The following is a 15,913-nucleotide window of genomic DNA, read 5'->3' on the forward strand; positions in this document are numbered from 1 at the left end:
AAGTAGCACACTTCACAACTGTACATCAAGTGTAACCATTCTAAAACACTAGCTTCATCAACAAAGAGGTAAAAAAAAAATCTTTTTTTTTTTTAAATCAGCCCAGTGCTTAAAATTAGCCTGACTCCCCACTATAACTTGGTCAACTTTGACTTCAAGTCCTTCCATAATTTACTTATAGCTGCAGGATATGTTGAAGAAGTTGGTAGGCCAGACAACTCACCCTTGTTGTGTGGGTGAAACCCTGCTTAACCTCACCCTCTGAATCTGTCCTCTTACCTGGATTTCATATTATTACTGAAACACATGCAGTAAAACACCTGCAAGTGCTATTTGTCTGTTTGCTAAGAGTTCAGGAAGTCATTTCTTAAAAGGACACATCTAGGATATTCCTTTCCAAACACTGTTAAGCGTATATGCTCCACATCTAACATCTGTTCAGATATAAAGATGGTCACAAGAATGAGGGGAATTCTTCAAGCCACCCATGGCTTAAAGACTGTACAACCTGGTAGTATTCTTACAAGCCTGGACTTCGCAGGCAGCATAACGTGGCAAACAGCTCTATTTTCTGTTTCTAGGTGTTTTTCTTTTTTTAGAGTTTTTCTAGAGCAAGCAATTACTAAAAAACAAAACAAAATAAAAACCCCCACTTCTGCACATCCATTGAGCCTGGTTCTGCTAGTGAATATACTGAGCTCTTTTCCCCATATTTTCAAAAGGTTAGACTTCCAAAGAAACTTAGAAAAATTAAAAAGGCATCAGAACTGCTTTGAGATGACCTTTTAATTCCTGGCTTTCCAAGTCTGAACTGGATTGTCTGTCTAAATGTAACTGTAAGCTTCTTGGGGTAGGACCCTTGTCTCAGTTCAAGTTTGGTACAGCACTGACCACCACTGATATTGCAAAATAGATAATTAAAGGCTAAATCCAGAAGTCTTTTCCCAGGCAAAACAAAAACAGAGTTTTGCCTGGCTAGTACTGCAGCATTTGGCTCAGTAAACCTTGTGAACCAGAAAAAAAAAGATCATCATATTTAACCTCCAGAATTCATTGTTAGTGGGTTGTGTAAGAAGCACAAACTATAAACTTCAAAACCATGCATATTTCACTTGAGTGACCACAAGATACAGGTATAGAGGGACCTACCACACTATTTAACAAACATGCCACAAATGTTCCAGATATAACAGGGCACTCCTTCATAATTATTCTGCATTTTAACCCACTGGGAGGAGTGTATCAGAAGAAGGTGCCTTACCCTCAACATGGGCCTGAATGGATCTGTCAACTGTGAAGAAAAAATGACAACTTGGTTACATGCCTGTCACTCAAACAATTGCTCTAATTAACAAATTGGTATTGCTTCATTAGGAGATGAAATTAAAATGTTATCATTTTACTTTCAAATGAAGTCTTTTTGGAGAATAATTAGTCCTTTTCCTCGGTATTAGAGCCAACCTTCTTCCCCTCCCCCGTGACTGTTGTACATAAGCGTTGACAAGCAACTAAACAAGTCTCATAAAGAGCGTTCTGCCCTCCGGCACTATTATTAATTTGTTGATTTAACACTATAAAAATGGAAATTTTACTAATCTGGAGAAAAACATGGCTATGGCCTTTGGGCAAATTTCTGTTCATACATTTCTAAAGTGGCTAACTCGGAAGGAGATTGGGAAGGGGTCTTGGCCACCTTTCTGCAGACCTGCTGGGAAGGATTGGGTTGGAACTGGCTGGAATGGTACTTTGAAAGTGCCACCACAAACCAGCAACTGTGTCCAGTAAGTGACCTGATTTTTTAAAACGGCACCTGGTGCTCTACTTATAAAATTTTAATAGACAATACAGACTGGCATTGACCAGTTGTCGATGGTTTCTCTGCAATGGATCAGCTTTGACTTAAAAGAGAGACTTTCACACTGGAACAAATGTGGATAAAGAATGTTTACACAAAAAGCATTTTGTTTGTTTGTTTGGTTGGTTGGTTTTGGCCCGATATTTTCTGTCATCCTCCTTTGTTCATGCTTCAGCTATTTATATTTTGACTAGCTTCAATAATTAGCAATGAAAATATAATATCAATTCATTAGTTATTTCTGATACATTTGGATGCCCCTCTTGAAATGCAGTGATAAAAGGGAAGGGAGGTTCACAGATATAAGAGGATGCTTTGCGGGAAGCAGTGATAGCATAATATATTATCTTGGAACAATCAAAACTACGCTACAAGTTGAAAGGAAGTATACAGCTAAATGACTTAATGGCAGATACTCTCATTATCTTTTCAACTAGATGAATACACAGAAACAAAAATGCACAATTTCTTTTGGTACAAAGCCAAAGTGCAGCACCAGTTGAGTTGGGACCCAGCATAAACTCATAATTCAACACCTGCAAATAGCCATAAAATACATAAAAGCTGGGCTGTCTATAGCAGCATGGATTTTTTCATTGCTTTCAAATAGGGAGTTCTGTTTAAAAACTGACAGGATGATGTCATTCATTGTAAACAACAATTAATAGATGAATATAAATTCCTAGCCTGCCTATGGACATTCATCACCAGGATTCATTTACCTGTCAAATGGAAAAATGCTGACAGCTGAAAAGTCCAACTAAAATAAATAAATAAATTGTACAATTTGGACTTAAAAATCCAAGAGCGCCAAACGATCAACCAAGAGCATCAATATTTCATCAGCATAATCAATACTACAGTAAATATGGGAATACATGTCATAATCCAGCATTGAGAACAATTACAGCCTATCAGCAAAACACTTGTGGATGTTTATAATAGATTTGGAGTTTATAATAGATTTGGAGTTTACTTCTGAGATTATGAGGATGTTACACGAAAGGGCTTTTCCATTGCATGGTACATGCTTAGTGCTAATGATTAAAGGTCATTCCTTTAAGTTGTTATGAGCCTGATCATTCACCCATTGATGTTAAGGGCAAAATTCCCATTGACTTTAGAAATACTTAATCCTGCACAATTAATGCCTTGTCTACACTTATGGTAGTGTGCAGAGTATAGGCACTTCACATGTATAGCCTGTGAAAGGCAAGCTGCATCCATGCCTATCACTGCAGTGTGTAGCTGCACAAGGCAATGAAAGGCTCCAGCAGATAGAAGAAGCAGGGAAAGGCTCCGGCAGCAGGGAGCTCGATCCTTTCCCAGCTGCCTCCCTGCTGCCAGAGTCTCTCCCCGCTAAGAGAGCCTTTCACTACAGCAGGGAAAGGCTACAGCAGCAGGAAGGCTGTGGACACTGTCCTGCTAAAAACAGCAGTGCTGAGGTGGAAGGAACTGCTTGGTTATGTAAAGACCAACGTATGGTATATACCATAGGGTTCAAACGTGGAGTGCACTCTATTCTACTTGCCTAAGCCACGCGCCACCATCAACACTGCTACTTATACTCCTCGTAGGTGGGTGTGCAACACCTGTACTCTACTAGCTGCTTTAAGTCCAGATCTAACTTAAGATGCTCTTCTAGGTACCAGACGGGTCCTACCTCACCACTGGGGATGGCCTGGATGACCTCTAATGTCCCTTCCTTCCCTACATTTCGATCATTCTATGAAAGAGGGTCTCATATTCCTAAATTATATGGATTATTAGTTTTAGTGACATTCTCATCTAAAACAGCGTAACATTTCCAACATACCCTGGGGTCTTTCTGCAGGAGGGTATGTGGGACAGTTCCTGGTCTGGCTGCGACATCAATAGGATTGGAAGTCTACAAATGTTACAAGAAAACGTCATTAGTTGTGACAAAATGAGTGGGTAAACATTCCCTGTTTAGAATTAATATTCCTTAAAGAATAAAGATGGCATTTTAAAAAGGAAGGGAAGGAACGCATCATGGTTTAGTAAAATGTATAATACAGCCTCAGTTTTCCAAACTTCATTGTCTGAGATCTTCTGGTTATTCAAAACTGGGTAAACAGAATCAGAGCAATAGTTACATTGAAAGTTCAGTCCATAGTCCAAAACTTCATTAGCCAGACTTATACAACGTCCACAGTGGTATTTGGAGCATCAAGCTTGTACTGTATTGCTCATCAATTTTATCACCTGGAAATAATCCACTGATGGCTGTCAGTGACATCAATACACTGAAACAGACTAAGGATTCTAACTTCATTATCAATACACAATTTATCGGTTTTTTTTTTTAGTTGTTACAATGATTTAAACACCATTAAAAATGATTGACTAACACACAGCTATATGAAAATGGCAACGCCTCTTTAAACAAACAAAAAGCCTTTCTTACGGTTTAGATTTAAATGTTCAGCCAATGTAACAAAATGCATCACTTTGGAAAAAGAACCACCCTAGGCATTGTAACTTCCCACATTAAAAAAACAAAAAGAATAGAAATGAGCCGCAGTACAACTAACAATTAAGCAGCAGAGTTAACAGCCTGATTACCATACAAATGAAGAACTCCACTAATAACCTGCAATCTACATATTCAATCAATAAGCTGGATCGGCCTATTTAAGAAAAGAGAATCTTCTCTGAAGAGATTTACACTCTGATCCAGCAAAGACCACAAGGCTATAGAGCCTGATTCTCTTCTTACTTAAGGATGACTTCATTAAAGCCAAAAGAATTACATTGGTTCACAACAGATATAAATAAGAGGAGAACCTGGTTCATGGTTTTTGATGATGTTGGAACTGTCAGGTAACAGTAAATTCAAGAAATGAATTTAAAAAAACCCTTGTTTATTAAATGAACTTGCATCAATTTTCAAATCAGTCATATCTGAAAATTAGTTGGCTAGATTCTGAATTCAGCTACCACAGCATAGACCGGAACTCCGTTAAATTATTTCTCATCTCAGTTACACCAATGTAAAACTAGAGTTACCCAGCTGTCATCAGTGGGATTACTCCTGAATTACACTAGTGCAACTGATATTTGAATCTGATCCAAACCAAAAACCTAAACCAAATATAAACGAATACACAGGTCATTCTTATTTTTACCTTAGGTTGAAATGCTCCTTGTAGTGAGCCAAAAGGACCAGTGGGAGGAATCATGGGAGGAATACCTGATACAGCTGGAGGATAGGAGTGAAACAGCTGTAATCAAAAGATAAAAGAACATAAGGGGACATTTTCTAAATACAAATCTCGTAATTCCAGAAAGAAAGTGCGAGAGAAAGAAAGAAACCAAGCATTCCTGTATAATATTAAGGAAATGAGATGTGGAGAAAATTGAAAAGCACAGAAGACGTGATCTCGCAGCAACAATGTTAGTTAAAGCAGTCAATGAAATGTTCACAAATGTCATGAATGTTTACTTTAGAACTTAAAAGTAGTTTACAAATCAAAAGAGCTTGCAAGCTATTCCCTGGATTAGGACATCATAATATAAAAGGATCTTTTGCAATGGTTAATTTTTAAATTGGATAGAAGTCACAGATTTTAAACTATATCAAAAAGGAGGGAAGAAGGCTAAGCCAATTAAGACTCATAGAAAATTACCATTTAATTGAAAAAAAAACAATCCTCATGAGTTCTTAGATTTTACTCCATTAAAACTCAATTAGTACTTTAGATTTTAATAGTATCTATAGGAAATCAGAAAATATACACAATTCTTACTTCATTAGCCTGTTTTAGAGGATATCCTGTGACACCTAATATTAGAATAGAGATAAACTGATTTGCCAAAACCCATCATTTAAACAAACAGTTGTGGTAGAAAAAAGTCTAAATTTAAAGTATCAATTTCTATAACGATAGAGCCCTGAAGCACAGAGGCACGCAAATTGCTAGGGAATACATGCCTGAAATATACCCCGCTGGCCTCAAGGTACCTTCGTATTTTAAACAAGCTCAATCACACAAGCTTTTCTGTGCAGTGCACATGCGAAAAGTGGAAAACAAACCACATCAACCATACTGTTCAAATTTCATTCTGCCTTTGTGATCCGACTGGGAATCCCTTACTCATACTGAGGAGCAGTTCCTCACATGATCAGTTCCACTGAAGTCAATGGGACTACCTGGGCAGCGTCCTACTGTGGGAGTCAGGGGTCAACAGTGTGACCTAAGAGTATGTCTTCACTGAAGAGTTAGCCTGCGATCTTACCTGGGTGTTGTTTCTAATCACTTTCCTATCCACATGCAAAAAATTTTGACACAGCTTTGGTGGTGCTTTAAACCCAGGGTAGTGGGCACATGTGTCATGTGTGACTGTTAAAAATCTACCTCCTAACAGAGCTGTTCTAAGATAAATCTTCTGTACGTGCTACTTTTAAGATCAAAATAAATGCTGTGTTTCATGAGTTAATGGCTAATTGAATAGAAGTGGGATTGGGCAAAGTAAAAGATTGGACATGCAGAATGGGCACACGCTGATTGAACCACATTCCCGTGTAAACCAAACATTTCCAAAGTTTTGATCAACTTATTTCATTTAATATACATATGTACATAAAGGGAGACTTTTTTCCTGAGTCCCTTTTCCCTCCATTATCCTCTTTCACAAGCTTAGTTAATTATATTATAGTGACTGAGAGCTGATAAATGATTTCAATATTGTGTTTGTACCCAAAGGTTTCTTATCTAAACAATATAGAATGAAGTCTCCTTTCATAGCACATTCCCATTGTTGCTTTTAATTCTGTTTTACAGGAACCTGCTCTTTTCGAAGATGCAGAAAACATTTCCGGATTAGCTAATATTGAACTGAAGGCATTTGAGAAGTCATTATTAGGCAAGTGTCCTCCTTTACAGTAACTTTTAATGCCTAAAATATGTTTGAAATACGCTAGTGTCTACTGCATTTAATTCTCCATATAATATGTTAACTCTAAAAGGTGGAGAGAGACATATTTAATATATTATTGAATATGACTAATAATAAGGAATGGTTTCCTTATAGTTTTACAATTAAATATATGCAATCTTTCTTCAAGGTCAGAATTATTATAAAACACAGATGATATTTCTCAACTCTCTCTACATCAGTCAAACTAGGTCAACTTTTATAAGTTATTTTTCATCTTTAGTGTTTCCTTTTGCCCCTGAATATCCTCTATTTGCACACCCTTTTCCTCTTCAGCTTTCCTCATTAGAAAAGTCAGCGGCCACTTGTGAAATTGGACTTCAGCTCCCCTGAAATGCACCCCAATGATAATGCAAAGGCTAGCGGCTATTTCTCTGATCTTGACCCATTCATAAGGATAATTTCTTACAGTACTGCTTTAAGGACCTGAAACAGAGAGAGATACTGTGATCAAAGAGGTCAAGGAGAAACAAATGATCTGAGCCTCTGCTCTAGACCACATGTATCTTTCTTCCCCGTGTATTTTCAGATCTACGACAGATTGGATTCAACTCCAAAACGGGACTTACATTTGTTCTCCTGCAGTGTTAGGTTATATGGTGACTGATTCTTCTTTCGGCTTTAAGACAATTGCCAGATTTTCTCAAGATAAGTCTAATTCTCAGGGCAGGTCTACACTAGACACTTCTGCTCGTAAAGTACATTTCCTGGCTGCCAAAAGCCCTAGTGTAGATGCAGTTATATAAGCATAAAAGTGCTTTTGTGGTACAGCTTATTTTGCCAAGGGAACACACATAAGCTAGATCTCTTTTGCCCGTATAAGCCTCATCTATACTAGTAACGTTTGCTGGTATACATCAGCAAGCACCTTTTCTACTGTAGACTAGGCCTTAGTTTAAATAAGGATATGAATCCAGTGGCAATAAGTGACAAAACACCTGACTACCCCTAAGGCAACAAAATCTAATAGACTTTACAAAACATCAATCAGAAAGGGTCATGATTAAGCTATGTCTACACTAGCACTATTATCAGTAAAACTTTTGTTGGTCGAGGTGTGAAAAAACACCCCCTTGACCGACATACGTTCACTGACAAAGTGCCGAGGTGGACAGCGCTACATTGGTGGGAGATGCTCTCCTGCTGACACAGCTACTGTCGCCTGTTGGAGGTGGTTTCATGGCTACATGTGAGACCTTACAGGGGCTCAGCTGGAGTGGTACCGCTGTAAAGTCTGTAGTGTAGATATAGCCTCAGATTGTAAGCTCTTTGGGGCAGGGACCATCTTTTGTGCTCTCTGTTCGTACAGCACCTAAAACAATGGGATCCTGGTCAAAGATTGGGGCTCCTAGGCTCTGTGAGAATATAAATAATAAAGAATAATATCTTACACCTTTTTACTGTCGCATTCTATTGACACGTCATTGAATACGACGGGCCAGATCTCCAGCGGCTGTGAATTAGTGCAGCTCCACTGACTTCAACAGAGACCCACTAATTTACACCAGCTAAGGATCTTGCCCCACAGGCTAGCAGATAACACCACAATGCCCTCCGTTACATTTAGAAGGAAAATGTCATGATCTAGTTTGGTAGGATTTCTAGTAACTACAGTTTTCATAAGCTAACTTGCCAAAGTCAATTTGAAAAAGCTTATATAGATGATAACTCACTCAAGGACTTCCTGTATTCACCACTGACTTCTGTGCTTTATTTGCCTAATGCATGTTTATCTATTTCTCCGGTTCCGCATTCTCGCTTGAATCAACATGCCACGATGATGATAACATATCTTAGAAACTGATGTGAAACCCAGTGACTAAGGGTGGAGTCCTGCTTTAAACAAATCATTTAAGCATGTGAGTGATTTCACTCCTGTGAGGAAAACGGCTCCCATGCATGCGTGTTTGCAGCATTAAGCCCTAACATTTCATACAAAGGCCCTGATCCTGCAAAACACCTATATATGGAATTAAAATTACGCAGATGAGTCTTATTGAAGGTCAGTAGGAGTATTCACATGCTTAAAGTTAGGCATGAGAGTAAACATTTTTTTCAGCATCTAGGCGTAAATAGGTTCCAGAGTGAGCAAAAAGAACAAAAAAAAACAAAAAAACTATCATTCCATTTTTCTTGCCCAGTTCCACTTCTAAACAAAACCAACACAAAAAGCCAAGTGCTTTGCAGAGTTCTGAATAATACTGATGCAGTAACTCATTCTCTAATCAAAGTATCATTATGAGAGTCAGAAATTCTCTCCATAGCCAATCAAGTACTTGTGTTTTACCAATATGATGAAGCTCCTAACAATGGGGAAAAGCAACCTATGTTTCAGCAGGAAATGAATCAATGATACAAAAACTGTAAAAACAAAAAGCTTGAAACTTAAGTGAAATCTATTGATTCACAATATATTTTTGATTTATAACACACTAGTTATTAAATTACAATGTTTTTATTTTGTAGCTCTTAACCACAGTGCTAGATTCTCATTGCTGTCATGAAATAGAGCTTTCAAAATGTAACAAGCTCACTGGAACAGTTATGACTTTTGAAATCTGAAGCACACAAAAGACAAGGATTTCGTTTTTATACAGGGAAATATAATATATTAGTAAAACTATTGGATTATCTAACCCTAAAGGGTATGTATGATGGTTTGTCATTTCATTACAAATTTCTTAGAAAGAAATTTAGTCTAATGGCTTATGACACAACTGAAAAACGATGATGAAATTACAGGTGTATCCTGCTTTATGTGGCACATTCAGCTCTAATGCCTCATCTTCACATCAAGTTGGTCTTTAAATGGTTTATAAGCAGAAGATCTTTTGATTAAAAAGAGATGATACTGCATCTTTATCAGAAACAAGCACCACAAATGCAAGCCTTTACAAGCCAAAGCTGAAGTGACCAAGAACGATAATGATAATTCCTGGAGTGATGATTAAGAATAGACTGAGCATTCTGCTAGTTATTGAGTGGCAATCCCAGCCCACTATGGAAAAGCGATTTAGTCAGTTTTTAAACACAGTAATAAAACTCACACTGTGACGGTAGAAGGGATCAACTTTTGTAGGGTATTTGTCAAACTGCAAAGGGATCAAAGCACAAACTAGTTACTTTGTATTTTGTTGTTCATACCTTCGCTTCTGTTGGTAATATCAAAGACTGCCTTTCTATTATTTAGCAACCAACAGAGATAAACAAAAACATAATAAGCACGTTTTGCATAAGACTGTGCTTTGGATTTTGCATCCTTCAGAGTAACAGGATGTCTTTATGCAATAGAGGAAAGGAACAGGCACCAGAGAAGCATCACATGTTCCAAACACTACAGTATGTTGGGTCAACAGCCTAAATTCATCAGCCTAAATGCTGCCATTTGGTACTTATTGTTAGTTACCAGTACATGTTTGAGGAAGGAGGCCATTCTGCCTCTGGCAAAGGTTATCTAGCCCAACAGCATTTTCTCTCCCTGAAAGCTGACATTTTTGTAGTTTGTAATGAAGAATAGAGTTGTGCTCTACTTATCCTCACATTTCTGCCTGGGGTACGCACCATGGGTGGTGCTGGCGTTGGCATGATGGCAGTGGGCGGGATGGCGTGGGGGAAAGGCGTGAAGGTATGCTGGTGTGTATGTTGGTGCGTGTGCTGGTGCTGGTGCTGATGCTGGTGGAACTCGGTCCTCAGGTAGGGCGGTGGCCCCAGAGAGGCCCCACGATCTGCACTCTGGGAGGCCAAAAATCGTGTGTTGAGTTCCTGACGAAGAAGATCTTGCTCTGAAACAAAGAATAAAGCTGTGAGTTCATGAGCTTTTCTGCAGTCCCTCCCGCCTTGGTTGCTGGGTTTGCCTGCCAGAACCAAGTTGAGGTTTCCCTTATTAGGAGCAAATATCTACTCCCAACTACCACAAACAAAACATGAGAGTCTTCCCAAAATGCACTGGAGGCAAGGGAACCCTTCAATTTCCCTTTTCTCCCAGGATTTGTCTTCACTGCAAAGTTAACTCGAGTTATAACTTGAGTGTTGTCTCTAAATCGGGAGAGGTCCACAAACGAAAGTCCTTATCTCAAGTGCTGTGATGTTTTTAACTAGCATTGACTGGAAAGACTAAACTGGCTAAAAGTTGACTGAATCTAACGTGTCAGCTGCTAACATGACCTCTGTAATATGTATGCGGGCTAACATCACTCAAGTGAAGATAGTCCTCCAGTGTCTTTCCAGAATTCCTCTCGTGTCTCCAGGAAGGAGAGAAGTTCTTCCAATATTTCACAGAGAAGGGACTGATGGAGTGGCTCCACTTACCACAGTGCTAAGAATCATGGCATCCACCCCCAGAAGTCTTAGTGCCACACTTGAGTGAGTATGGCACCAGTGTGGACACAGCACCTCAAGTATTATATAGAAGTGTGGCTGCTCCCACTCCAGACTAACTTGAGACGAGTAACTCAAGTGTAGATAACTCAAGTTAACTCTGTAGCGAAGAAAAGATGCCCAGAGGGTTCATGTAATGGGAGCTGGTGCATATGTACTCTAACATGATTTTACCATGGAGAGAAAAAAAGAAACATCCAAAATTTAGCCTCTCAGAAATATTCTTTCCCAGGGTGGAAGGAATATCACTGAGATAGTTTGTATTTTTAACAAAGTCCTGAGCATGTCAGTGGTGGGTACATCCTCTGGCAAACAGCCAGCCCTTGTTCTATTGGTCAAAATAAATAATTTGACTTAAAACCACGAGCTAGTTTTGCATGTCATACCACAAAAATGTTTTTTTTTCCATGACATATCCAACTCTTACCTGAGTAAGTACTACCAGCTGGATGTCCTGCAACCTGCAGTGTCCCTGAAGTCAATGGAGGTGGAGGAGGCAAAGCCGTAGGAGGGGCAAACATATTGGGGTGATGCGGGTGAGCAGGAGGTTGGAGGGTGGGCGTGAAGGTGTGCAATGGACTGTGGCTGGGTAAAGAGAGGGGAAATGGTGAAGCGGAGGGATGGTGGGATATGTGTGGAGGAGGGGCCTGAGTCTTGGCTGGAGTACTGCTTCTGCTGCTGCTGTTAACGAGAAGAGGTTGGGGGGAAAAATTAAGCAATGCAGGAAAAGAAGAAAAGCCTCATCACGACCCGCACCCCTCCTCGCACACACACCAGAAGTTACTTTTGGAACATGCTAAACAAACGGTAACTTTGAAATTCCCTTTTATTTCCAATCTACTCTCTAGTCAGAGAAATGGAGGTTGCAAGAGGCTGAGTTCCAAAGTTAAACGATATCAGCCTTGAACAATGCATGAATGGCACACAAAGGAATAATCAACTGTGTACATTTATTACTTCATTGTCAATTCCTTTCTGCACGAATGCTTCTGAACCGTTGTTTCAGGTAACTGAAGCTCAAATTAGTGATCTTTACACTAAAAAAAACAATTATCACTGAATAAAATGGAAGATCGTAGACGATGAGAGACGGGCTGGAGAAAATAGTGACGTCTACCTGCTTATTGTGTAATTAATGACTCCCTCTCTGCTCCCACAATATAAAGATCAAGGTAGATTACACAGCAATAAATGTGTGTACGTGCTGGTTGCAGTTTTCCCCAGTATAACATAGTACAAGACTTTTTTAATGACTTAAAATAGCTAGTGCTTGCGTTTTACTTTTCACTATTTCATGTAATCATCATTCACGCTCCTGCTGCATAGGACTCTGAAGGAAAACAGGCTGATTTTGGCTGAAAGTAACTCAAGATCTAGAGCATTTGTGGGTCAGATTCCACCCCCCAACTCAAAGCACAGAGCAGCCAAAAAAGCTGGTTTAACTGGCTCCTGCGTAGGGGAATCCCAGCTTGGATAGATGGAGGAGGATCCAGTTAGGGCACTAACTGAGAACTGGGGAGACCTAGGGTCACGTCACTGCTCCACCACAAATTTCCTATGTGACCTGGACAAATCACTTAGCCTCGCAGTGCCTCAGTTCCCCAGCTGTAAAAATGGGATAATACCTCACAGGGGTGTTGTGAGGGTAAGTACAGAGGACTGTGAGGTGCTCAGAAACTACAGTAATTGGGGTCTTATAAGAACGTAAGATAGATATACAGGGCCAGAGTAGCAGCTCCTCCTTTGGTATAAGGTCTTCACCCCAATGAAGCAAAGGAGATTAAGCTAACAGTTGTTCTCAAACCAAAATGGGTCACGACCCCATTTTAATAGGGTCGCCAGGGCTGGCATTAGACTTGCTGGGCCCAGACTTGAAGCTGAAGTCCAAGCCCCACTGCCCTGGGGCTGAAGCCAACGCCCAAGGGCTTCAGCCCTGGCTGGCGGGACTCAAGCTTTGGTCCCCCATCCTGGGTTTGGGTAATAATTTTTGTTCTCAGAAGGGGGTTGTGGTGCAATGAAGTTTGAGAACTGCTGAGCTAAACCAAACTAAGGCCACTTTACTTCTGAATAAGTATCCACACAAGGATTTAATGTACTTAAACTATGGACCCTTAGTTAATTCTTCTGACCTTTTCTAAGTGTCCTGGGCAAACAAACCCTGAAAAGCATGTCCTCCTACGTCCATATTCAGCTAACAATTTGGGCATCTTCACCAGATTTCAACAGGCTTCCCTTTATTGTGTACAATAGTACAGAACAGTTTACCTACCTTAAACTGTTGAGGCTTAAGCTGCTGCTGTTATACGCTGAGAAAGGCTGAGAGAGACTCTGTGAGGAAGGGTGAGGCTGCACCAACGGCAGGTTTTGATGGACAGACTGCAGAGAGGACTGTGGCCTGGGCGGACGCTGTACTTGAGGCTGAGGTGCAGGTGGATGCTGGGCTTCTTCTGGGCCTTGCAGCGGCTGTGAGGCTTGAGACTGTGGTGGCTGGGCAGGAGCCTCTGTTCGCTGAACCAGTGCAGGGCTTGGGGAAGGCGCTTCAGGCCGTGGCTCCAAAAGATGTTGGGCCAAAGGCTGAGAAACCTGAGGACAAGCGTCTTTAGGCACCACAGGCTCAAGTATTGGTTCTTTATTGCTGTCCTGGCTCTTCTCTTGACTCCTTTCTAAGCCTGATATTTTCGGGACAGCCAGCCCCCTAGCATCTTGGTTGTCATTTTCAGCTAGCGTACTGACACCTAATTCTTTACCTGCAATGCCGAGAGAAAGAAACACAAAATGGCGACGTGTGCAAAGAAGTGAGAAAAACCAAGTGAACCCATTGCAACGCTTACATTCTAGGCAGTTTCAGTGTTTTGTCATTGCAGGCTTTTATAGGGATAACATCAACTTGAAATGTAGTCAACTTCCAAAAGTGAGTTGAAAGTAATTTCCTGTAGTACACCTGCCCCTCATATTTGTGGTTTTACAATCACTTTTTACCATTAATAAATCTGTATATATATCTTCCCCCTGCCACCTTTATTTCAGAAAAGATCTGCACAGTATCTAGCACAATGGGATGCTAGTCCATGATGAGGCTCCTTCGCGCTATGAAGATACAAATAACAAACATCAGAAACTGACCACATCCCTGATCCAGCAAACGCTTATGCACATGTTTAGATCTACACGCGTAGTCTCATTGAATTTAATAGGGCTACTCATATTGCTAAGCCCAAGAGTTCAAAAATCGTGAGTCAGGCCCCTCAAAATCATTAAACTGGCTTAAAGAAAACCATTATTTTTTAATAATACATTTTTGCTGGGGTTTATATGCCTTCTCCTTTTTAAACATTCGCGATCGTATTTTCAAGCTTCTCTCTGCAGCCATGACTGCTGGAAACTTTTTTTTTTTTTTTTTTTTTTAAATCAAGCTGAGAAATTCATATAATCCCATGCCTCCAAAAGATGCAGTTTAGGATAAATTCAGGATACATTTGTGAGAGTTGGCAACACTGCTCATGCATAAAATTAAATACATGCAGAAGTATTTGCAGGATCCTGGCCTAACTGATTATACAGGAGAAAAAAATGAAACCAACTATTCACAGAGTGCTATTAAATAGTGGGGGAAATGAAAAAGATTTTTGCCTGTGACCTCTTTCAGTGACAGTTATTTAGGAGTTACTTGTCAGAAGAACAGCTACAGAAGACAAGAGACCACAATGTGATTTTTTTAAATTGGCATGCCCCGTTAATATCAGTGACTTATTATTATACGTTGAGTACAGTGGAGATTACACTCATCAATAATCTCCCACCTGAAATACCCTTAAGGAGGCGTAGTTAATCCAAGTGTTATAAAAAGATAGGAGGGAGTATTACTGGAGGGAGATTCTAAAGGTAAATGATTGCAACTGCACAGCGGGAACTTGATTTTCAGAAATGCTGAGCACCCGCAGCTCTCATTGCAGGCACCTGGGGCTTAGCAGTTGGGCCTGCTATGTCTTTGACAACCAACAATGCTGGGGAAAAAGAAATTTAGGAAAAACTATTGAAAATGATAAAATGTTATATATCACAGGAGAATTGTTCACATATATGTCTCTAAATTCTTGAATAAGGGATGCGAATAAAAATAATGGAAAACAAGCTATGCATAAAGTCCACTATTGCAAACAATCTCAATTTTCTTGTGATTCCATATCTGTTTTATGGGTTTTCTGTTTGTTTTTTTAAAGCCCCAGCTGTTGGTTTCATGAGATTGCAAGAGAATCTCACCTTCCATTAAAACCAAAAGAGTACGTTTCTAGCTTTCATGGTTAGGGAGAAACGTCTGAAATTGTGAAGCGAGTGCGTCCTAAAGGCTCAGAAACCAGAAGACAATTTTAAAAAGCCCCAACATTAATTTATTTCTTTTTAAATCTCATGATTTTTTTTAGCCACTCCCATGATTTTGGGGACCTGATTCATGGTTTTTGAACGGATTGGGATGGTGGAGGTGATACTGTTGAGGCGTTCATACTCTGTGGGCTCAAATGTATGTCTCTCGTGGCCTTTGCTGTGGAATAGAGGGAAGCAGAATGGAGCAGCAACTGTGCCTACAGAATTTTGCCTATTATTTCTGGCTCTGAGGGAGTTTGGAAAGAGCATTCCTTGCTGTACCTGTTTACCAAGTGAAAAGAGCTTCCTCCAACCCAGAAAGACCCTGTCTCGCTTTCCTCATGCCCAAGCCAAACTCAG

General features: G+C 39.9%; 1 protein-coding gene across 7 annotated transcripts in view; it reads right to left on the reverse strand.

Annotated features, from left to right (window-relative positions):
- The window catches only part of AUTS2 (activator of transcription and developmental regulator AUTS2), a 952,757-nt gene that overhangs the window by 19,206 nt on the left and 917,638 nt on the right, over positions 1 to 15,913 (reverse strand). For 3 of the 7 annotated variants that reach the window (XM_030536817.1, XM_030536823.1, XM_030536824.1), the window contains 7 exons: positions 13,461 to 13,938; positions 11,619 to 11,872; positions 10,355 to 10,596; positions 9,862 to 9,906; positions 5,005 to 5,100; positions 3,672 to 3,743; positions 1,262 to 1,291 (listed from right to left, as the gene is read on the reverse strand). In XM_030536817.1, coding sequence (XP_030392677.1) covers positions 1,262 to 1,291; positions 3,672 to 3,743; positions 5,005 to 5,100; positions 9,862 to 9,906; positions 10,355 to 10,596; positions 11,619 to 11,872; positions 13,461 to 13,938 — 1,217 coding nt within the window. The remainder of the gene's footprint in view (positions 1 to 1,261; positions 1,292 to 3,671; positions 3,744 to 5,004; positions 5,101 to 9,861; positions 9,907 to 10,354; positions 10,597 to 11,618; positions 11,873 to 13,460; positions 13,939 to 15,913) is intronic. The other 4 variants (XM_030536818.1, XM_030536819.1, XM_030536821.1 and 1 more) reach the window with 4 other exon arrangements.

This window comes from Gopherus evgoodei, chromosome 17 (assembly GCF_007399415.2).
Source record: "Gopherus evgoodei ecotype Sinaloan lineage chromosome 17, rGopEvg1_v1.p, whole genome shotgun sequence".
In the NCBI taxonomy this organism is placed as follows: Eukaryota; Metazoa; Chordata; order Testudines; family Testudinidae; genus Gopherus; species Gopherus evgoodei.